The sequence below is a fragment of the Leptidea sinapis genome, chromosome 40 (assembly GCF_905404315.1).
Source record: "Leptidea sinapis chromosome 40, ilLepSina1.1, whole genome shotgun sequence".
In the NCBI taxonomy this organism is placed as follows: domain Eukaryota; kingdom Metazoa; phylum Arthropoda; class Insecta; order Lepidoptera; family Pieridae; genus Leptidea; species Leptidea sinapis.
The window spans coordinates 969,527-994,123 of record NC_066304.1 but is presented as its reverse complement, the minus strand read 5'-3'; the positions used below and the strand labels follow the sequence as shown (position 1 = coordinate 994,123).

The following is a 24,597-nucleotide window of genomic DNA, read 5'->3' as shown; positions in this document are numbered from 1 at the left end:
TGAGTGAACTATCTTGACATTGATAAATTAAGGAAAACTCTGAGACGATATTCTGTGCGTTAGAAACGTGCTCTCATTGTTGTTTACAAGTGTGAGTTTTGTAAGTAAAACTAGTTTTTAATATTAAGTAGCAATTCTGTACGTGGTTTTCTGAGAAAATCGTAACAAATGTACTGATCCATTTTCTATTTTTGTTGTTACAATTATTTCACCACACATTTTCAAATCTGTCAAGATGAAACATGTTCATACCGACAAAAAGCTGTGACAATGTGTGAGAGTATTTTTCTTGTAAATAAAGAACTTTGAATTAATGTCGCTGATTATGTGACAAAATGAGTATCAAAAAGATCTCTTAAATCAGGTAGATATTGGATATCAGAAACAGGGGGGTTGCTCCCGCCGTATTTGTTGTATCAATTATACTGGGCCCCCGGGCCACGTATGGTATTAGGGCCCGATGTGCATAATAAAAACTTCCCAAATTTTTTTATTTCAGAAATGACAAAAGTCAACAAAAGGTAAAACAAACTAAAGTCTAATTAAAAAACTAAGCTTAAGCATGTCTACAACACAATATTTGTGTTCGAAAATGACTGCATTACAATGTAACGCTATCCGTTCCCAATATTCAGTCTATCTCTTACTTGAGATAAAAATCGTAACTATCGTTGACTTTTCTGTCCCAATAAACTTATCGTCGGTAACTCACCTTATCCGTGCACGCTGTCTGTCAATGGGACGACGTATAGCTTACCAGCGATATAAAGTTTGTATGGAAATTGCAATTCACGCGTCCCAATATAAGGCGATAAGAATGACTTATCAGGTATATTGGGACAGCTTCACATTATTGACAGCTAATTACTGACAGTAGGAGGTAGTAATTTATATCTATCTGTTGATAGTATATTGGGAACGATCGTTAGGCGCAGTCACTTACATCCAACTACAGAATAGGCTTATTCCATTAATCTCAGTTAATGTTCTAAGTGATAAATGTTAAATTTTATTCTACAAAAAATAGCTAATGATTCCTGATACATTTGAATATCGAAACTCTCACCTTCTTCATTGGTTGTAAATCTAACTGGAGTACAATAGTTGCTGACATCAGCCTGATTTCCCCCGGCCACCCTGGCAGTGTAACCAGTAGCCGGTTGTAAATCTTCTATATCAAAGCTTTGTCGAATATCGTCCAACCTACGATAAAATCAATCGAATACATTTATTTTTAAAGGAATTAGGACTGTAACCTGATGGTTAGTAATAATCGCAATCGATGTTTTCTTGCAATACCAGAAGAAAAAATCAATCATGTTATGACCGTTGCTGGCCTTTTAGAAAGAATTTATAAAAAAAACTTTAGACGTTTTAGATGTTTTAATGTCAAATTGCTAACCTAATGTAGTGGGAACTAGAAGGAAGATCTATTATAGAGATCCAGTTAATTTTAAATCCATATTTTTAAATAATTTGGATAAACAATCGTAAAAGCATGTCGCATCGTATAACTATTAATTACTCAAAATTATACCTTTTTCTATTGACCAAGTTTACATTTAACTTTCGATAATATTCGCTTGAAAAATATAATGTACGATTTGGAAATATTAAAATTTTACCTCGTAACATTAAATATCCTAGCCGTAGTCCAGGAGGGCCGGAGAGTATTTGTAATTTGGACTGTGTAGTAATGAGCGAGCGATCGAGTTGAGTCGCGCCAGGACAGTTTCACTGAACGACTCTTTACTGCATCCACTGATAAATCACTTGGCGGTAGCGGAGGTTCTAGATGGTTTAAGATTTAATGAATATACACACTTTTAATATTAAACGAGACAACACAAGATTGTCGTTGAAAAATATAAAAAAATATACAACATTTAAAGAGGTGGATTATTTCATTCGATCTTTAAAAAAATAATCATTAGGACTTATAAGCGACAGATAAAGAAAATTTTAAATGAAATAAATCTGCTTAAGTAAAATAGGTGTAGGTGACTGATGTCTCCGTAGACATCAGTCACCGTATTTATATTAAGTGCCCAATATTCTGTCAACGGCAAATACAAGATACATTTTGATAATATACTTTTGATATTAATTGAGTTTCATTTCATCTCATTGAATACCTAAAATTGTAAGATGCACGCTATATACATCAGCACCGTAGGGGTTTCCAGCTTTGCACTGATATAGAGCACCATCGCTCGGTTCCGTTTGTAGAAGTTCCAAAATACCCGTCATACCATCTTCAGTTTTTACTTCTGATATCTTGACCCTGAAATATTTTTACTTATGAACCAAAACATTTATAATTCAGTTTCAAATATTTAGGTAGTTCAAATTTCATCATATTGTATTCGTACAAACAATCAGATTTAATTCAAGACACATTCATGTAATTTCACTCACGCCACTTTTATTCCTCTCTACTACACTTTTATTGTACCCCTAACCTAGGCAACTAACACTAAAAGGAGACAATTTTTTATCCCATGTCTAGTGGTTATTATTATACCACTTCTTTTGGGGTTTTGTATAGTGATTATATTCCGCTTAGAAATACAATCATTTTCTTAGGATTAAATGAGATTAGAGTTGCAAATAAATGCAGCTGAAATATTGACTTTTAAAATAATAAAAAGTATTGATTTGCACTAAGAATTTTGTAATAAGATGTCAGAAGGCCAGGATTGCCAACTTTCAAGAAAAAATAAACAAATCAAATGTATTTGCTATTTTATTATGTGTATTATTAAACAGACAGAAAATTTTCATGGAATCAATATCTTTTAAATGGGAATCAAATGTTTTGATAAATATTTTTTCTAGCAAATTATTGCGAGATCTAGCTTAAGTTGCAATGTTTCTCAGTGATTAGGTTAGGAAACGTAAAACTTTTGCAGATCGCATGCAGAAGTACGTAATTTCTCTATTCAAAGAAAAAATTTCCTTTTTAATATAGTTTAATACTTCGAGTACAGGCAGAAAAAACAGAATAAGGCTGAAACGTTCTACATCAATCATTTTGAGAGATATTATATTGTTCGAGGTTCTTATTTTTAATAGATTAGAGCGTTTTTCAATTTTATTTATTTCGAGACACCTAACAGGTTGGAAAATTCTAGCGACGCCCTTCTCAGTCAGATATATAATAACATTTATTTTAATTAATAACACAAGAATATTCAGAGCTGGCAAGGAAAGTACTAACATTAATAGTACCATTCGCCACTTCATACTGTGTAAACGGACATTATCTACAATGGCAGAAAATAACTAAAAACAAAAATCAATTAGAAAATGATTGATTTATGATGAAAAATAGCATCATGATATGAGAATTTTTTGGAAATTAAACAACAATTGTGTTTTTATTGTAGTCTACCTTGCCTTTTTGCTTCTGCGGGTGACCCCCCAAGTAAGGCTTGAAAAACGGCCAGCCACAGATTGATAAACACTGCATTAGAGCAAATTTACTTCTTAAAATGCTTATCTTCTTATACTTATCCTAAAATAAGTCCAAGTAATATTTAATTTAATTTATATTTACAAATAACACACCTCTGGGTTAGTGGGTTAATTGGTTTGCCATTGCGTGTCCACATCATTCGTATAGGATCGTCCCCTTTTGCTTGACATTCTAAAACCACCTCCTGGCCTAATTTGGCTGTTAAATTTCGTGATGACGTATCGAATGAAACGGGTTCTAAAAAAACGAATAGAATATTGAATAATATTAGTTTTATACATATATTTTCGTGACTTGAGAGAAAACCTGTATCTTCCATTCATGTATTAATGTTCTTTACACCTTGAAGGTGCTAAGTCAAATCGGCTTTGAAACACCTACGGCTCTAAAACTAATTGAGTTTTTCCGAAGTCGTTTGGTGGGCTGAAGCTTATCTCGCGATCAAAGCGATGTTTATAAATACGGATTCCGACTTAAATTGCTAGATAAGTCTAAGCAAAGTCTTTTCTCAGCTTTTAGTTCAAGACGATTGATAAGATAGCGTTGAAACTTACGATGTAAAAACGACTATACAAAGCTGAAACTAACATTTTTTATCTCAAACAGTAAAATTGCGTTTCTTGTCAGTTAACATAACAGCTAATGCTAACTTTAGCCCCAATAAGAAGAACTTTTCTCGATCCCTAATCAAGATGTTAACTTAATTCGGACCAGGAACAGAATATACAAACTAGTTATGCCTACTCTCGACTAAATCGTGTTAGATTTATTTTGTTGCTCGAAATACAACAGAATCCTTTTGATTCATTTACTATAATTAATAAATAAACCTTTTCACCTCTCCAGCACGAAAAGGGATCTATTGATACGTGAAAACTCGCAGCAAAAAGCAAGTTAAATTTCGAACCCCACGTGACCATACATCCGGGAATTACTCCGCTTTAAAAAAATAAACAATGCGATCCGGTGCGTTCCGAAAGTCATTTTAGACTAGCGTATTATCTCATTGTCACAAAAATTTATATATTACTTATTGAAATTTAGATTTATAAATTTTACTATGGCCTTTTAAAGACTTTATATTTAAAATAAATACTAGTAAACATTGTTAAATATTATCTTAATTGTTTCTCTTACTATAACACTTTTCCCGCTAGTCGAGGTGAAAAGTTGTATGTTTCACACGAGAGCAAATTTTTTAACTTTGCTCACTTGTTGAACAAATAACTATTTCTTATTAAATACTATAACATGTTTTTAGGAACTCTGTTTATTCCTAAATCAGACAATATTTTTATGCCTATAACTCGGCTAAATCAAGTGAGTAAGGCATTTGTGAGGCGATTTAAGCTTAACAAGATCCTAGAAAATATACAAAGCACATGTGTTGCAATGTTGATATATTAAGGAAATTTGTAATAAAAATATTTGAATTTTATTTTCAGTTTGATTTAGAATTATATTCAGAATAAAATCGCAAGAATAATACTGTGCTTGAAAACGTAACGTTGAAATTAAATGTAGAAACATATTTCTTTAAGGCACTATAACTTCTTTAGTATCAACATTATTTAGTTGGTAAATGTACATTCCTATATTTGTCATTTTCTGATTTTTTGTTCAGGTAAAATACTTACGAATTTGACGATTGGTCGTCCAAATTTAAAAAAGGTTACTAACAAACTCATATACGAGTAGTACTCTTGCAGGAACCCTTGAAACATTAAATTCAAGACGCGCCATACATCAAAATATAATATTACTAGCTACTATTATGTGTGTTCATGTAATATTATGTTCACCTTAAACATATCCAGACATAACTAAACATATATAGACAAAATTTCATATCAAAGTTTGAATTCTTTTTTGTTATATTACGTTATTACAGTTCAATAATACGTGTTAATACCTCGTTGCTCCCTGTTCTGCCAATAAAATAATGTCTGTCAAACTGTGCGCCAAAGCTGGATCAAAATGCACACAGTGTGTAAAATTTGATTAAAATCAGTTCAGTACTTTAAGAGTTCATCACGGACAAACAACGTGACATGAAATTTTTACATATATTTTATTTGTTTTTCATTGTAATATTATTATTTTATTATTATAAACAATACCTGACGTTAATACAATTAAAGAAACAAATAGTTAAGGATTTATCCTAACAGCGAACAAGTACGATTTAAAATACAGGACAATAACGCTGAAAGAAATTAGAAATAAGAGGACATCGTAAAAGTAACTTTAATACCTGATTGTACTAATAAATCAAAGATAAAATACTACTTACTATTAACAGAAATCCACACAGTTTTGCTAAGAGCTTCGCCCACGCCGTTCTCTACGTGACAAGTGTACAAACCAGCGTCGGATAGCGCCACGGAGTCAAATATCAGCGAGCCATTAGACAAACTTAGGACTCCGCCACCGGCTATTTCGAGAACAGGCCTCCATGTTTCCGAAACAACTACAAAATTAGATTAGAATTACACATACTCGAGTACATAATACGAGTCACCCATGCCTTCAATCATTATTAAAGACTCAATAACACTTAGCTTATTGCCAACGTTAAAACACCCAATGTCCTTATAACCATTACATCATCCAAACGAGTGTTGTAATGAAATTCAGTAGAACATTACAACATTCCTTTGGATGATGTAATGGTTACTAGGACTGGCTTTTTTAATGTTAGCAGTAAGGTGTTTCAGAATCTTTTATAGAGGATTCATTTTATGGGTGTAGATAAAGTCTTGTATGCAACTATTGATAATTATGTAATAACCACTCATGTGATACTATTATCACACTCGGCGTGATTTAATACCCCTTATTACACAACAGTTGCTTATATAACTATTTCACTACATGTGAAACTCCCGATGCGCCAAAACATTTCAATGACGCCTCATACACTAAAGTTGCATTTTACTTTTAACTTATATGAGGGAGTTTTCGCAATTTTGTTGTAAACTATTTAAAATTAATAAATTTTACCAGAATATAGAAGTCATAGATATCATCATAGAAGCAAGGCCGGCAACGCTCTTGTGATTCCTCTGGTGTTACAGGAGAGTGTGGGCGGCGGTGATCACTTAACACCAGGTGACCCGTACGCTCGTTTGTCCTCCTATTCCATAAAAAAAAAGAAGTATAATGAAATGATTAAGAACCAGAACTAGTTTGTGACAGCAAGGATGTGAAAAAAGAGTGGATCTGTATTTTGCACTGATTGCTTAGTGATGAAAAGTAAAAACAACTGCCCATGAAAATATGCAATACCAGAGGTCTTTAAGATGCATTGCGTTGGGAGCACTTACTGTTTCGGAAAATACCCATGTCATATCTAACTGGAAACGGTATAACGAAGTTCCACAGTTTCGATATACAGTTACCCTAACGATAACCCCTCAAAATATTAAACATAAATTATAAATAGTATTTTCTTTGACTACGCGAGTGTTTACACATTTGAATAAAACACTTTTTAAAGGATTAAGACACGTAAATTGTATTTTTATTATGATTTTAGCTAACCCGACGTTTCGTTACCTTTTCAGAGCACGTTTTCAGGGGGACTGCTTGGGTTAGCTAAAATAATAATAAAAATACAATTACACGCGTTTTAATCCCTTAAAAAGTGTTTCATTTAAATATTTATTTAGTTACCCTTCAAAAATTATTTGTAGCACTCTTGTAATTATTTTCCTTTAATGACATAACGTAACTTACGATCTTTTTTCAACCAATGTGTTTGGGGTTGTGGGTATCCATTGGCTCTGCAGGAAACGTGACCATTTCTGCCCAACAGTAACGATGTATTCTGTGGTTCTTCACTCCACTTTGGAGCAACTGTTAAATATATTTCGATAACTAAGTAAGTAAAACAATAATAAGTTAGCTTAGTATTCAAATGTAAAACTGTATTATGTCTTTGATATATATATGTATAGATGAAGCATTGACTTAATTTTTTTTAAATAAACATATTGGACGCAATTTCACCTGGATTAACAAGACACCGGTACAATATACATAGTACTTACCAAATATAATATATGCATTGTTTCACTAGAATTTTAACCCTACCTCTAGACTCAGAGGTCGGCTGTCCACAGACCGAAAAGGTAATTAAAAAAACTTCCAAAATAATATTTAAGGGAGCAAATGGATAACTGGCTCTCAAGCAAGAAGCAAAAGAAGGTCTAAGCGTAGTTAGCGTACGTAATGCATATAATTACGCTATTAAGAATATTATCATTCATTTAATTGTCTTTATAAATAATATAAAGATGAATTAAATTGAGTGAGTTAAAACAATCGCTGTACAAAAAGGGGCCCTAAAAGGAGAGCTAGAGAGAACAGGGGGCTTGGCAGACCATCACATCGCTGTGTGAGCAACACGGTGGTTGAGATTGGTTTAGACACACGCAAGAAGGCAATGGAAAAAAGGAAGAGGCCTATATACAATATTGGATGCAAATAATGGTGGAGAAAACTGCCATTATGCTATGCTATTCGTTTAACTAACGACTTGGTTAGTTAATTGTCGTGACACTTTAAAATCATAATAAGAGATAAAGACATAGTTTTGTTTAACAAATATCCAATCGAACCATAAAAAAATTTACAAGTATTATTCGTATATATGTTATAGAGAAAGCAGGCACAATTTATTTCTATACAGGCACAAACAAGTTTTATTTGCATGAAAACATAAAAAAGGCAACGCGAAAGCCATTTCGCGCATTTTATTACTGCGAAGGATTTAGAGATTTAAACCGGCATTAATTCGTTTTTACGTGGGTATAAAAATGTTGTATTTTACGTATAGAATTTCATGATATTTTTTGACGATTAGAAATCAAACCACGTTTAACAAAGGTTAAGACAGAAAGCTGCTTAAAATTGATTTTAATTAACAATGTTTCTTGTATTAATTAATTAATTCCCTGGCTGATTTGAAAACGGCTTAGAAAACGGAAACAAGTATCTACGATATATATATTCCGTAACCAAGAGAGCATCCAATACCTTTTATCTGACGTTTTTTTCAGTGTTCTTCCCAATCTTTACTTTTTGCATTTTATCAAATTCCATGATATTTACTTGACTTTTAAGATTTGATTTACATAAGAGTGTGGAAATAAACGCAATTTTTTATGAGTAAGTGATGTATTCAGGACTTACTAAATACTTAGTGTTAGCATCTGCCCATGATACTGAGCATACGTTCTAACTCACAATACTAGCCTGATCTCATCGGTCTGCCATGCTTATATTAGGTACGTTTGGTAAAAATGTTCACCGAATTCGCTTAAAACAGTACAAGAAAATATTTTCCAAAATGATAATAATATCACAAATTGATAAAGTGTTATAATATGGTGCTTGTTTAATTGCTTTTGGATGGTTTTACGCTTTTGCTGCCTCTTTTATTTGGTACTAGAGTAAATGATAAATTTCAGAAACCTCACTATTTGGTGCTACTAAAATACTCACCTTTAATATACAGATTGACGGTTCGATTTACTTTAGCGACATGGTTGGCCGCTACACAAGTGTATGTCCCGCAGTGGTCCAAAGACACATTCTTAATTATAAGTACACTAAACACTTCCAAACTTCTCTCAACTATCTAAAACAATATTTTTTTTATATAGATGATATTAGTTTTGTATGAGGAAAAGTAGCGAAACGAGCCTGACGTTAACTTTATGTTAAGTGATACGACCAATACAATGCAGTGCCGCTAAGAATTATTGATGGTACACAAAATTCTGAGTGTAACTGCAAATGCGCTAGTCACTTTTATGCAGTGGTTCTCTCAAGTCTCATTAATGAAGTAATTACACTAACTGCGGCGCCTTTCAAACCAAATCCTTGCACACTTCTGGTTGACGGCAGAAAATTGCAGCGCTGTTATAAAAAGAAGCCTCCGGCTGATATTTGTTTTCGAGAGAAGGAATGTATGTTGATAACTTCCTTAGACACTAATACTTACTTTTAAGCTTGAAGGTATCTTCTTCCCATCTTTCAGCCAGGAGTAATAAACAGGTGAATCTCCACTTTTCAAATTGCAGTGTATTTGTACCATTTGGCCCTCATGAAGATCTGAGGCTAGTAAAATTTCCTCTAATGATGGTGCCTCAACAACTTGCAAATCAAACGATCTTTTCGCCATTTCTCCAGATGGACTTCTAACTATACACGCATATGCTGCACCATTTTCAGCCTTACTTACTTTGTTTATATACAAAACACCATCATTATTGACTGATACATCCCTTTTTCTTAATTTTGGCTTACGCCCGTATATCTCTTTACTTAATTCAATGTTTTTCGATCGTTTGTACCTATTGCCATGTTTATCTGGAATTATTTCTTTTCCTCTGAATTCCCAAGTAATATCCCTAAAATATCAAATCAAAGCCGTAAGATCCATTTTATTGTTTTTAATATTAATGGGGGGAAAACGGGTGTCGAAAAAATCATTACAACCGTTGACTTATACCATGACCCTCATCCACTCCTACTCATCAACGTAGTGCTAAAATAATGGAAAGCGTTCTTGAGTGCACTTCATCCCTAGGAAAGTCGTTCGCTCAGATCTGTCCCATCAGTGACCTTATTTTCTACATTTTCTCTAAAGTTTTTTCTGCGAAAACTTTTGATCGAGTGTGGCACAAATCGCTTATAGTGAAGCTGCTAAATGCTAGTTTTTTTACTGATTGAAGCATCGTGATTATTTTTCGATGCTGAATAAAACCCATAAACACTGGTATCCTGCAATGCTGACTGTTATCCCCTATACTGTTTCTTCCGCATATTAATGATATTATGCAAATCAGCAGCATTTATTGCTATCCTTGCAACAGCACAAGGTATGCTTCTTACTCCGGCCGTGCCATGTCTCTCAAGCAAGCGACGAGAACCGGAACAAACATATTATGCAACAAGCATTCTACAGCCGAACGTTTTGCAAGAAATTTACCCAAAAGGTCTTAGAGATATTCAAGCGTAGAGCATAACTTAAAGGCCGGCAATACATCTATTGATTTCTGGTGTTGATGTTGGCGATTACTTTACAACTTTCCATCACATGAGCCTTTTCCCGTTTCCCCACTATTAAATTCAAATAATTGCGAAGTCCCGAAGAAGGCCGATAGGAAAGATATATTATAACAGATCAACTTACCTAATTGGATACCCGTAATAAGGACATTTTAGTACAATACTCTGACCACTCTGAGCTTTGATAGGTGGCAGTGCCCTTATATACGGCGGACCTAGAAAAAATTATAAGTATATTATCATTTCCCTGGTTTTTAGCTGGCGTCCTATCCAGCAATCGTTCTCTTTGTTGATATTCTTATATAGACAAATTTATCAAAATTTCCCGGGAGGAATGAGAAGTGACCGTATATAATATTTGTCACATGCGACAATTCATCAAGATTAACGATAAATACAATCTAATGCCCTGTCTGCACTATCAGAAATGGTAAAAGCTACTCGTTGATCGTCTGCAATCGGCAAGGTAATGGCTACGATCATCGTACAAGAAGTCCCATGATCGTATTATGATACAGTCATTTTATCAATTTAGTTGAACGAAAGTTGTGCAAAAACAATTGAAAAAGGTGAGACGGTGATGTTTGAACATTCAACATAATAGGACAAAGTACACTACTTATATAATATATTAATATAAAGTAATAGGTAATTCTAGTGCTGAACGTATGATCAGTTGTCATGTAAGTACGCGGTTGCACCAAACGAATTCGCCTTGATTGCCCGAGAAACCGTCAAGTTACCTATCGCCGCAACCCCTACACCAATTATATAAGATGATCGGCGAAAGCAAGTGCCGCCAATTGTAAAAAGAAGGCAATATATTAGGCACCTTCCAAACTAATTTGTTACTTAACTAAAATCGTAACGCGACGCAACAAAAATACTCTAAAGTCAAATAGTCAATGCCTTACACGCGTAAGTCAAAGTAAATGTAAATTAATACAAAACAAAAGTTATTGAGTACAGTAGCTGCATCATCCATACACACCGTAAATAAATAAAGGTATTTTGCGAGCATTTTATAAGTGATTATACAAACAATTATAATAACTTTTAATAATCTGAAGCAGAGTTTCTGGTAACAGGATCATCCTGCCATCACAAGTAGCGCCCGTTCATGAGCTTGACGCATGGGCCAGCCATCGCCTCCCTCGACCATATGCTAATGCCAAGTATATACACTCTACGTATACCACGCCATATTATAGACTTTTCTATATTGTCGTATCTCCATTTGCGATGTTTTTTCTCACGCACAGTGATTGTCTATACACTTATATATTGTGTATCTATGGGTGTGGCTACACTTTTTTTTTTGGAATGGACTCAATGGCTGACAGCTCACAATAGTATTTCCAGAGTGTTGGAGGTGCTATGGGTGTATTGTAAGTATAAGGTGCTCATTTACATTCAGGTAAGATTTTTAAAATTAAATATTTGAGTTGCTTTTTCAGCGTTTAATTTTTTAATAATTACACACCAAACTACCGAAATTACAATTTATGCATATTCCCGAATACTGTCCTCACGTTTTTTATAATTTTTTTCCTTAAAACGCTATTTAATAAATGGAAACTTACCATAAACATTGACTCTATCTTCGTGGCTAATGATAGAGTCACCATGCTGTGCCAGACAGCTGTATCTGCCTCCATCATCAACTCTTACATGAGAAATATTCAGCTGAGACATAACACCATCAGCACTCATCATCTGTCCCAGTGTTATCCTGAACCAAAATGTGTATTAGGCCTTAATTAAACTTATCTACAAAATATATGGTAATAGCTTTTGTGCTAACGGTACTCCCGTGCATTATTATTTACTGATATCGGTATACGCAAGGAACAGAATGGCTATTAACAGGGATTAAATTAATAGGCTTTTGCTCTAAAATAATAATAACAAGCCATGGATTGAAAACATAAAAATAGTGAATAAGAGCGCTTTCGCTTTGTACTTTTTTGTAACTGTCTAGAAATATAAAAGTACCTTAATTTATCTAAACTATTAATTTTTTCTATGGTCACTGTATAGAAGATACTTAGCCCATTAAATATATTATTTTTTATTTATTAGTAGAAACATTTTGTACAAGCCAAGCTTAGTAGTATATAAAAGTACACACATTGAGATATTCTTATATCGTAACTCAAATTTGTCTAAATAAAACAAAAACAAACTAAGTTAATTATATAGGTGATAAACCGTGAGGTGGCAGTGTGAAGTCAAAGAGGATGTAAATACTACGTAATAAGAGGCGGGGCTGCCTAAATTTAAATTTAGTTTAGTATGAAACGTGCAGTTATTTGACATTAGCTTAAAATAGTAGTAATTACAGTGTGGTGATTGGCGACGAAGTATAATCCGGCTAAGTTTGAAAGCGAACAGTTGCTTAAAACGTAGTGGATTTCTGCTATCACCTCTTTATAGGGTTCCGGGTAGCCAAATGGCAAAAAACAGAATCCGTATGGATTCGTCATATCTGTCCGTCCGTATGTCACAGCCACCTTTTTCCGAAACTATAAGAACTATACTGTTGAAACTTGTATGTCGATGTATTCTGTAAGCCGCATTAAAATTTTAACACAAAAATAGAAAAAAAGCAATAAGTTTTAGGGGATCCACATAATTAGAAATGAAACTCAAAAATGTTTTTCATCAAACCTGGGATGGATAGGTCTTCAAAAATGATATTGATGTTTCTAATATAACTTTTTTCTAAACTGCAAAGTTTCACTAAATTGGTTTGAACGAGATCTAGTAAGTAGTTTTTTTTTAATGCGTCATTAATCGTAGGTGTTTTGTATGTATTTATATTAATATATTTCATAATAAAAGCGAACTTATTCTATAATTTTGTTTTCTGTGTATACAGCCATTATACTTTAACATTATTAATTTCAACAATATTAAGTTTGAATAATAATAACATTCTAATAAAATTTGTTCTAAAACCAAACGCGATAAATCGAATGGCCATCAGGCAAATTCGGTGAATCATTATCACATCGAATTGTCAGACTCAACATTAGGAAACTCATTATTTTCCCTAAATTTGATTCGGGCTCAAGTGACGAATTTTTCATTACGAGGTTGGAGTGTATTTTTACGAAAGAATAAAAGTATATTAAAAAAGGCTTTAAATAACTAAAACCATAAACATATATAACTATAAGCTAAAGAGAAGTACGTCATTAGGCTTTTAAAAAAAATGTTAAACGAAAACATAATTCTAAGGATTGGGAGTTTGAAAAAAATAATAAAATACTTACCTCAAGCTATTTTACTCTTTTCTCAAATATAACACAACATGATTTAGATCGGGTAGATCTAAATCATGTTGTGTCATCTTCATAAAACAGTATTGTCTTGACAGTATATCAATAGATAAACACGGAAAATATAAACACGATAAGCAATAAATCACGTCGGAAAATTGTAGGCTTGATATATTTACACCATTACATTAATAATATCAAAGTATTAACTTACCTCGAATCTGTATTAGAGGATATTACAACACCGTCCCTTTCCCAAACAAATCTTGCTGGATGTAGGCCATTGACTACACATTGTAAATTTACCTACAAAAACAAACAAAACTCCCCTTAACGACCTTTCACATATAGCCCAATTTTCTGTACGCCCAATATCTGGAGAGTAATTACGATTTTAATAAGTGAAAATGGTCCGTATTGTATAAGTATAAGACATATTATTGCCTGAGTGTAAAATGGCTATTAGTTTGCGCCCAAACGCAGGAATCCTAAATTAACAATATCGATTAGGTGCTTGATCTTGTAATTAAAATATGTGCGTTAAATAATGTTTTAGGAATACATTGCACCTTTATTTATTAATGTTTTCCGTCTAAATGACATGACAATTCATTTTTGTCGAGACATCTAGCAAATTGTAACATTGAATTGAAATTAAACACAAGGTGTCCTGCAAATATATACAGGGTGGACCAAAAGTCCGTTTATAATTGGAATGATGATTTAAAAAAAACTAATTACAGTAGATCAAAATTGTTTATTGTTTTCGATAGTAAACAAAAGGGAAATTTATTTCTTAAAAATCACATCATCCATATGCAATCCTTCATTATTCTGGCATTGCTGCAATCTAGAGCGGAAATTTTCGATGACAACTTCACATGTTTCTGTTGAGATGTTTTGGATTTCTGTGCGAATACGATTCTTTAATTCGTCAAGAGTTACTGGATTGGTTGGCTGGAATGCAGGGATTTTTGATCACCATGACATAGTGTCACTCCAATAACGACAATTTTGTCTATTAACATGCCCATTTAGGTGGAAGGGTGCCTTGTTGAGAAAAAAATGTTTGTAAAACTGGTGAATCGCTCTACCATTTCGTTCGCAAACTGCAACCTTTTGCATGGTCCTGAGCCCTTAATTCCTGCACCATTTGGATTTTATAGGAATGTAGACTTAAATCTTTCTTGAGAATGCGGTTTAATACATCATTATCCTGGCACGTTAAGGACAGCAGACCGCTTTCGAGTTGATAGTCCAGGTTGGTCACGAACAGACGATTTTACTCGCTCCACGTTTTCGGGGTCCCTCGACGTTCTAGGCCGGCCAGATCGACGTAAATCCATTGTTGAACCCGTCTTCTCAAACTTGAGCACCCATTTTTTAATTAAGACACCTGATGAAGCTTGATTTTTGTGTCATATCTTGTAATGATTGCAAAACTTTCGTTGAGCTTAGGTCGCAGAATCGTTGTTTCGATAGTACTCGCGTACACAAAATGCACGTTGACTACCGCTAAACGACGCCATGGTACTAAATTCCCATTGGCCGCTCTTGCAATGCGTATCCCTTCCCCTCCGCCGCCGCTGCTAGACGCGGCCACCGATTCAAATGTAAACGGACTTTTGGTCCACCCAGTATATACATTTACCTTACAATAGATTGAAATAAAATATTTATGGAATACAGGGTGTAAACGTTTTTTTATTAAAATACTCATGCCATCGGGAAAGTAAACAGCTACGATAATGCGAAATGAGAACTATAAGAATACCACAGGTTCACTGTTGGTCTATGAAAAAGAAATATATTTATTTACCATAGGGAACTTGAATTGTTACCAGGGGTAACAATAACATAGCATATTGCAACAATACTTGGCCCACGTCATTAAGCTACATCAGTTCGTAAAGGAGCTCTGACATGGGGAGAACAACTGACAAGCCCATCTCTAAATCATATAATGATAAAATTGATTAGACTACTTTATACTTTACTACACAACAATTACTACACGAACAACTTTAGGTGGCTCGCGCAGAAAACCACGTATTAATAATTATCCTCTATTGGTATAATCTATCATAATATATATAAAGTGTTCTTTGTAAAATAAGCTTTAATATATTTCTTGAGTGTGTGCTCAGTGAGTCGTAGTATACTGTCTAGTATTTTATTGTAATATTAAATATCAAGACCTATGATAGTTCTTAACCCTAGCTGTCGAAGTAAGTCTGTCTGTTTATTCTTTCATCTTGCATTGAATGAATTCAAATCACACCGTATTATAGAATGATAGACATAAATGCAATGCGGATGAAATTTGTAAAGCGCACGATGCACTGTAGTGAAATAGGACAGCTGGTATTAACCTAAAAATTGCTACAAACACTTCCAGTGGTAGAAAATGCAGAGCGACCACGCATCAGCCACGCATTGACAATCGGAGAGGACATGATCGGCGCAACTACTAAATATGAAGCTAAGTCCAAATTTTTTAATGGATTTTTTGCATTTAGGATGCCTTTGATATAACAATATAACTAAACTAACTAACTGCCTATGTAAATACATTTATTTATTGGAACGAAGTTCCTTACGGCAGGCTTGGAGGAGATAGGGATGCGCAGGCGCGACAGTTGTTTCTATTTATATGTAATTTTATGTTGTCAAACAAAAATAAAGAGACATATTTTGTTATTTTAATTGATAATTTGGATTAAGATTTTTTTTATTTTACGTAATTTATTATTTCCTAAAATACTGGATTTCCTAAATACTTTCGTGTAGTTAAATAAAAACTGATCTGCAAAATTTAAGAGAAAAATCAAGAAAAACTACATAAAATTGAACACGATTTTTTTTTTACAAATTGTGTCGATTCTACATTAGCCGAAGGAACTTCGTTCCTACCTGGTGTCCCACGACACCACATCTTTTTTTTCTATTTGAGCAATCGTATTCTTACTTTGTTTGATGTTACCTACTTTTCTTTTTATCGAATATATTATGTTTATTCAATAAAAAAGTAGTTATCATGTTAAAAAAACACCGCTTACATCAACTCCTGCTGTTACGGTGGTTTCTCTGAAATGATGAGTCATGATCATTTGTAAACTTCTTTTATGCCTTTCGTGATCTGAAACAAATATTTTGATATATTTTTTATTGAACAAATATTATATCAAACAATCGAATTTATGTATTCGTTATTCCGAACAGACGCATTTACTACAGGATGACGCACAGGTAATTATTTTTCCTTTCAAAAAATAAAGAAGAAACTCTCCGAAAGTGACATTCTTATCTATCTGATATGTACCAACACACACGTTAATTTATTTCCATCGGTTTGTCCAATTCAATAAATGGAATCAGTATAAGTTAATGTTACTGTAATATAAAAACTGATCAGTTGCGAGTACACTGCCATAGGGAGTGAATAATATAGTATATTGCAGCGCTACATCATTTTGTAAAGGAACTTATAATACACACTCAAACTTTTAAAATCTCAGCTGTCATATCTATTGTGGTTTATGATTGCCCTAAAAGAAAACCACCTTAAAAGTATATATTACCAAACAAATCTTACCGTATATAGAGAAATTTGCTCTGTAATCGTTGCTGTATCTTGCATAACTGAGACTCGATCTGAAACAAGCCCAAGGCGATAATTACTGTTACAATCTACGACATAAAAAGTAATATATTTTAATGTTTGATGGTTGGTATCTTGTATCAAAAGTACCCCCTAATCTTACAAAAACAAAAACGACCGCTTCGTTTGAATAAATCATATGGAATTTCTTGAGTCACACTCGCTTGAAATCAGCAGTACAATTCTCTGAGCAACACGACCTCCAGCTCGACGCTGAGGCAGCGGCGAGTGTCAATTTCGTATTCACTAACTTCACTGACGCAGCACTAGCGCAACGAAAATTTTCGGCTTTTTATGGAACTACTCAAGGCTGTATAGTTTGACAATTATTCTATGACAATCGGTATTCACTAAGCAAAAATCGCCCAGACTTCGACGACAGCCTCGCCCACAGCCTCGACTTGACTTGTCAAAATCAAAAGCTACTATTTTGTAGGCGATTCGCTCAAAATATAAACAAACTGAGGAAATGTTAGATACTAGTTGAATATTTGTTAGTACACATTTGTTTAAAATTACTGCTCGTGAATTGTGCATAATATATATAATAAAACAAGGTAAAAAATCGACGATTTACGAAAGCGTCGTGAAAGAACAATTACTCGGGATGCCGAATTAATTTCAAACTATTTCTCTATTATGGAAGTTAATTAAATTAAGTAGTTCCTCAGCTGCACCACCACCAGTACGACGCCTAGCTATGTTTTGCTGACTGACCTTTTTTTTATGGGCATATTTTTTATCGTTCCACTGAAATTAAGTGCTAGGAAATATATACTTAGGTACCATGTATAAAATATAATCTTTATAAAGTCCTCTAAAGAACTGACTTTAGCCTATTGCTACCAAGTCTTATATCCTAAACACGTGATCGGATTTGGTACGGCTGGACCATCAGACAGTCCGGTGGGTGCCTCGCACCATATGATTCAGCGTCATACTCCGGATAACGGTAATAATAATACCAATGCCGTACCAATTATTCCATTCATGTGTTTCGGCTATTAATGCAGCTATTGCCCTTACTATTGAATCTAGTGGCAACTTCCTTCCAAGCTGCTCTAGTATGGTTTCTAGCATAAGCAGTACAAACGTGACCGGAGGCAAGAAACCTATTAAACATATCTGACAATTTTTCTAGCCGGGCAATTCTGGGCAAATGCTAAGAATCATTGATAGCGACATCTTTGCTTAAATAAATCGGATTTCTGTTATTCTATTAAAATTAATACGACATAAATACAACCAAATAAGCAACGACAAAACATAATAAATAAAATAAAAAAAAATACTTTCGATTAGCACAGGTTTTCCTTTATTTTAACTATAAAACAGATTTGGTATTTTGTAAACAACAAACGTTTGGTTTCAGTTAGCTTTATTTATTTAGAGCATTGGTTACAAGACCGTTGGCTCAAACCAAAATACAATAAAATAATAATATTTAAATTATTTTTCAATATCAACTATATAACAAGAAGAACCCCGTTAGGTTTATGGGCAAAAAAAATTACATCAAGAAGTAAGTTAGTCGTAAAGGTTAGACGTAGACCTCCACGAGACCTTTAATTTTTTTTTGTTTCTATTATCTTATTTATTTATTAAAAAGACCGACACCATAAATGTTACAAAAAAGTCTTGAAACGTAGTGTACGTATAAAGGTGACATTCTACAACATACATCAAAAATAATTAAAAAAAAATATTATTAAGATTATTTTTCCTATACCTAAAACTGCAAGCATGTTACTTATTAAACCATTTTTGTGTGTAAAATATTTATTAACTTAATAGTTTTAATTTAATTGCCTTAGAAAAAAAACATTTTTTTAACAATTACAAGTTTATTTAATCAAATTCAAATTTTATTTTTTATTATCGCTTTATTCCCAGTCCGTGGTGTCATTAAGAAAATCGTTTATGCTATAATAACCTTTCCCACACAAACGTTTTTTAACAATTCTTTTAAATTTCGTAACACATTTGTTTTGTACATTTTCTGGGATCATATTGTAGAAGCATATACATCGCCCAACAAAAGACTTACTAACTCGACCCAACCGAGTAGTAGGCACAACAAGTTTATGTTTGTTCCTCGTGTTAACATTATGAATGTCACAGTTTCTAGAAAATTCCTCAATGTGCTTATGAACATACAAAACATTATCAAAAATGTATTGAGAAGTCAAACAGTCAAAATGTTTATTTCTTTAAATTTTTCTCTAAATGATTCTTTAGGACCTAGGTTATAAATCGCGCGAATAGCCCTCTTCTGCAGCACAAATATAGTATTAATATCGGCCGCAATGCCCCATTACAATATACCATAGGACATAATACTATGAAAATAACTAAAGTATACTAATCTCGCCGTATCTATGTCAGTTAACCGTCTAATTTTCTTAACCGCATATGCTGCAGAACTAAGCCTACTCGCCAATCCCTCAATATGGGGGCCCCACTGCAATTTGTAATCAAGAGTAATGCCAAGAAATATAGCAGATTCCACTGGTTTTACCACCTCTCCATTTAATAAAATATTCGCATCTTCATTTTTGACATTAGGCGCGGCGAATTTAATATATTTGGTTTTATGATTATTTAACAATAAGTTATTGGCGCTAAACCAGTACACGATGTCAGATAGAGCATTGTTTACTTCGTCATACAAAACTTGGCTTCGTTTCATTTTGAATATAAGTGAAGTGTCATCCGCAAACAATACCACCTTGTGTTTTTTTTCTACAAAGTTAGGTAGATCATTTATATAAATTAGGAAGAGGAAGGGTCCAAGAATAGACCCTTGTGGTACCCCCATACTGAGAGCAGTCCCAAGAGATCTCCTGCCATTCACCTCGACCCTCTGAATCCTATTATTTAAATATGAGATCAGAAGATCGAGTGCAGATCCTCTTATACCATAGTGGCATAGCTTCCTGACCAGCGTTGAATGTTGAACACAATCAAAAGCCTTAGATAAAACACAGAAGATACCAAGTGCATTCTGTGATTCCTCCCAGGCCTCAAAAATATTCCTGATGAGTTCAACACCTGCATCCGTAGTCGAGCGTCCCCTAGTAAAGCCAAATTGTTTTATATGAAGTAACTTATAAGTGTTAAAGTGAGTAAGCATTTGGTTTAAAATATTTTTTTCAAAAATTTTACTAAGGGTCGGCAACACCGAAACAGGGCGATAGTTATTCGGGTCAGAAGTGAGAAATCCCTAACTCGCCTTAGAGAACAGCGACGAACGGCACGGCATTTCAACAGCGGTCAGTTCGACGTCGTATTGAAGGCTAGCTGGACGGCGAGCTATATTCTTACAGTGGTAATATTATATTATAAATATTTCCGCCTTCTGTCAGAGAGTCTTTACGACCAACTTCAAAAGTTTTTAGAGAATATTATTGTTGCTAGCCCAGCTCCTGAAGGTATTTGATTTTTTTTTTATCTGCCATAAGGTAGGCATTGGACATTCATTATTTATTATAATTTTTATATAATTCTTGTGGAATAGTTTGATACATTTTAGTTTGATGTTTCGGGTACTGGCTATATTATTTTATAAAGTTATCATTTTCAAGAAGTGAACTCTGTGACGCTGTGAACTCTATTTAGCGTTCCAAGTACTTTAAAATAGAGGTTTAATATATTATATACTACAGTTTATTTTTGCTATTCCATTAAGTATTAGCTATTATAGTATTAGTATATATAGCAGTACTTTTTTTTTTATGGAATAGGAGGACAAACGAGCGTACGGGTCACCTGTTGTTAAGTGATCACCGCCGCCCACAATCTCTTGCAACACCAGAGGAATAACAGGAGCGTTGCCGGCCTTTAAGGAAGGTGTTTCTTTTTAATTATTCGTTATAAATATAATTTTTTAACAGATTCTTGTTTTCTTTCAATATTATTTTTATACAGGATTCCCATATCTACATTAAGAATGTGGTAAGTATCTGCTTCTTTTTATTTTTACTATTCAATTGCGTATAGTATCCGTTGTTTTCAAGTATTTTTTTTTTAAATAAACTTGATAATATTTGATTTTTGGTTTGCTGTTATATTAATGTAAATTTGTAACGATTTAAATAATATATTTATTAACAAAATTAATACAAAACTTAATGTTTTATAGATTCCCCCATAATTTCATCAAAATATATTAGTTGTAGTTTATTCAGAACATATACGTGTGTCTAACATATTTTTATAGATCTTCGGCCTTACAAATAAACTTGGCACAAAGTTATACTCGAAAATAAACTAGGAATTTACACAAAATGCTTACAAATATACATTTTGCATAAGATTGGTTTAATGGACGTATAATGTTTCCAGCGTTTATCTGCAAGGCTGCCTGACATTCGGAAAGCTTCAAACTTATCGTTGTATTGACTGTGTTGTCAGCGATATAAACTTTTGCATATTCAGTCATATTGGTTTATTATCAGTTATAACTTTAAACCGAGTTTATATGTAAGGCCGATAAAGTATAATGGAAAATATAATCTTTGAATTGACCGAACTCGACGACTCGACCGAATAACTTTATCTTAAGGCTGGAGACCTAGCCAACGGCCTGGAGGAATCGGGCGAAGCTAGGTTATCTCTCCGATACAAGATCACCGTAGTTTTAATGCAGAATTAGAAGCATTTTTATTTTATTACAAACACTATATAATTTTCTACATTTATAAAATTTACAAAACTAACAAAACTACGTCATGTTAAATAGTATTGGAGTACAATTACTAAATTTTCATACAATTTTTAACTAATTAATTGTCAAGTCAAGTGAGGGGTATTTTGTTGATTATTTTCGCACTGTTTATGAAAGTAGAAATGTAATGATAAAAGGAATTTTCTTCACATATTCTGTAGATATATAATTATTTTTTGTAAAATATATACTTTATATGAACCGTCAAGAAATGGTTTCAAATATGCGCTATTATGGCGATTTCTTAAGATAGCGGCCTAAATCCAGACTCAGATGGATAGTTAAAATTTTAATTCATGCGAAAAAAGAATTTTCTATAATATAATATCTACTTAACAAAATCCTTGACTACGGGAATATTAAAAATACCTTTAAGAAACACCAATAAGATCTCTTTTGAGCTCTTTTTAATATCTTCTCTATACACCGAGCTACCTTTGAAAGGCTTCAAACGTTTCATGTAGATTCACTTCAATGAATCTTCAAAATGAATCTATTTCGAATTGATACTGAATTTTAATAAAGATATTTGATAATAATTCTTGCAAAAGAAATAATGTAATTTTAAATCCCAGTATTTTTTCCACCTGGGTTTTTGGTAAACAGTTTCTAATAAATTAAATGATATTTTTAAATCTCAAATCATCGCCAAACAGTGCAATAATGAAAATTGGTAAAAATATTTTCACAAATTATCTTGCCCTGAACGAGACATTACGGATGCAATACAACGATATATTTAATACGATATATACTTTTTTATATTCATTTATTTATTTATGGGCTTCTATACCTAATTACATGTCAGCCCCATTATTATCTAATTGCAAAAAGACTTAATCAAAAGAAAAACAAATTTCTTAATAATCAAAATAAACAATAATATAAACAGAACAAAAAATGAATAAAAAGAAAAGCAAGTTATACAGTCTTCAAGACGATATATACTTATATAAACAAAAATACATATCTATGACTCTATGCAAATACACATCCATATTCATAATATTTTTTTTCTGAAAAGGAGGACAAACGAGCGTACGGGTCACCTGGTGTTAAGTGATCACCGCCGCCCACATTCTCTTGCAACACCAGAGGAGCGTTGCCGGCCTTTAAGGAAGGTGAAAGCGCTTTTTTTGAAGGTACCCATGTCGTATCGTCCCGGAAACACTGCACAAGGAAGCTCATTCCACAGCTTTATAGTACGTGGAAGAAAGCTCCTTGAAAACCGCACTGTGGAGAACCGCCACGCGTCCAGATGGTGGGGATCCTATCCTAACTTGTGGCATGTCGTGCGAAGGTGGAATTCGGCGGCAGGAATTAGGTGAATTACGTTTTCAATTGGATTCGAACATTCACTAGCTATGGGTCTTACTTGGTGTTAGCTGCACTGTCGTAGCAAATATACTGTATATCTACTATAAGTATAGACTCACAATATACTAGCGTATAAACAAATAAAATGTGAGAGAGAAGAACATCTCTAACGGAGATACCGCAAGATAGAAAAGGAAAGCGAGTCTATTGATACTAAACGTAAACTATTTTGATTGAGAGTCGTAAACATTCAGCGACTATAACAATATTAAACGTGGGTTCGGGTCCCGCATCGTTCATAAGTTTTGTCATTAGCTATAAATAGCAAATTGTTAACATTTGCTGCGGAGGCAATATAGACAACCTTGGTCACCATGGCTTATCTTGCCGCCGGAGTGCAGGCCGTCTCTCCCGCGATACCGCCTTAAGCGACGTCTTGCGTGGGGCCTTTACTACCGTCAACATGCCGGCTATCATAGAGCCGAATGAAATTCCACGTGACGATGGTAAAAGGCCTGATGGTATGACGTTGATTCCTTGGAGTCGTGGAAAGCCGCTGGTGTGAGATGCGAATTGTGTGGACATGCTAGCCCACTCTCATATTGATCATTCATCTAGAGCGGGAGGTGCAGCGGCGGAAACTGCCGAAAGCCTAAAGCGGCGGAAATATGCATCACACGGTGATGGATACATATTCGTTCCCCTTGGGGTGGAGAGTTAGAGACGATGGGTCTTTGGGGTGGAGAGTTAGAGACGATGGGTCTTTGGGGTGGAGACGATGTGTCTTTGGGGTGTTCATCGGCACAAAAAGTCATAACAGAGTTATCCAGGCGTCTAACTGATTTGACAGGTGGCCCAAGATCTGGTACGTACATCTGTCAACGGATAAGTTTGGCCATACAAAGAGGTAACGTTGCCAGCTTCATGGGCACATTACCTGCCGACATCGTTCTTAATGATATTTACTATTTGTAATTAATTAATTTTATTAGATTACTTATGTTTTATTTTATTATTTTTAACATATACAGTTTTATTAATTATTAAGTCA

General features: G+C 33.8%; 1 protein-coding gene across 1 annotated transcript in view; it reads right to left on the bottom strand.

Annotated features, from left to right (window-relative positions):
* Positions 1-24,597, bottom strand: part of LOC126976365 (cell adhesion molecule Dscam2-like) — a 101,048-nt gene that overhangs the window by 47,675 nt on the left and 28,776 nt on the right. The window contains exons 3-15 of the mRNA XM_050824663.1: positions 17,438-17,496; positions 16,902-16,981; positions 14,057-14,148; positions 12,142-12,290; positions 10,683-10,773; positions 9,489-9,897; positions 8,987-9,122; positions 7,217-7,336; positions 5,772-5,948; positions 3,571-3,715; positions 2,136-2,284; positions 1,626-1,791; positions 1,067-1,203 (exon numbers count right to left, since the gene is read on the bottom strand). Coding sequence (XP_050680620.1) covers positions 1,067-1,203; positions 1,626-1,791; positions 2,136-2,284; positions 3,571-3,715; positions 5,772-5,948; positions 7,217-7,336; positions 8,987-9,122; positions 9,489-9,897; positions 10,683-10,773; positions 12,142-12,290; positions 14,057-14,148; positions 16,902-16,981; positions 17,438-17,496 — 1,910 coding nt within the window. The remainder of the gene's footprint in view (positions 1-1,066; positions 1,204-1,625; positions 1,792-2,135; positions 2,285-3,570; positions 3,716-5,771; positions 5,949-7,216; positions 7,337-8,986; positions 9,123-9,488; positions 9,898-10,682; positions 10,774-12,141; positions 12,291-14,056; positions 14,149-16,901; positions 16,982-17,437; positions 17,497-24,597) is intronic.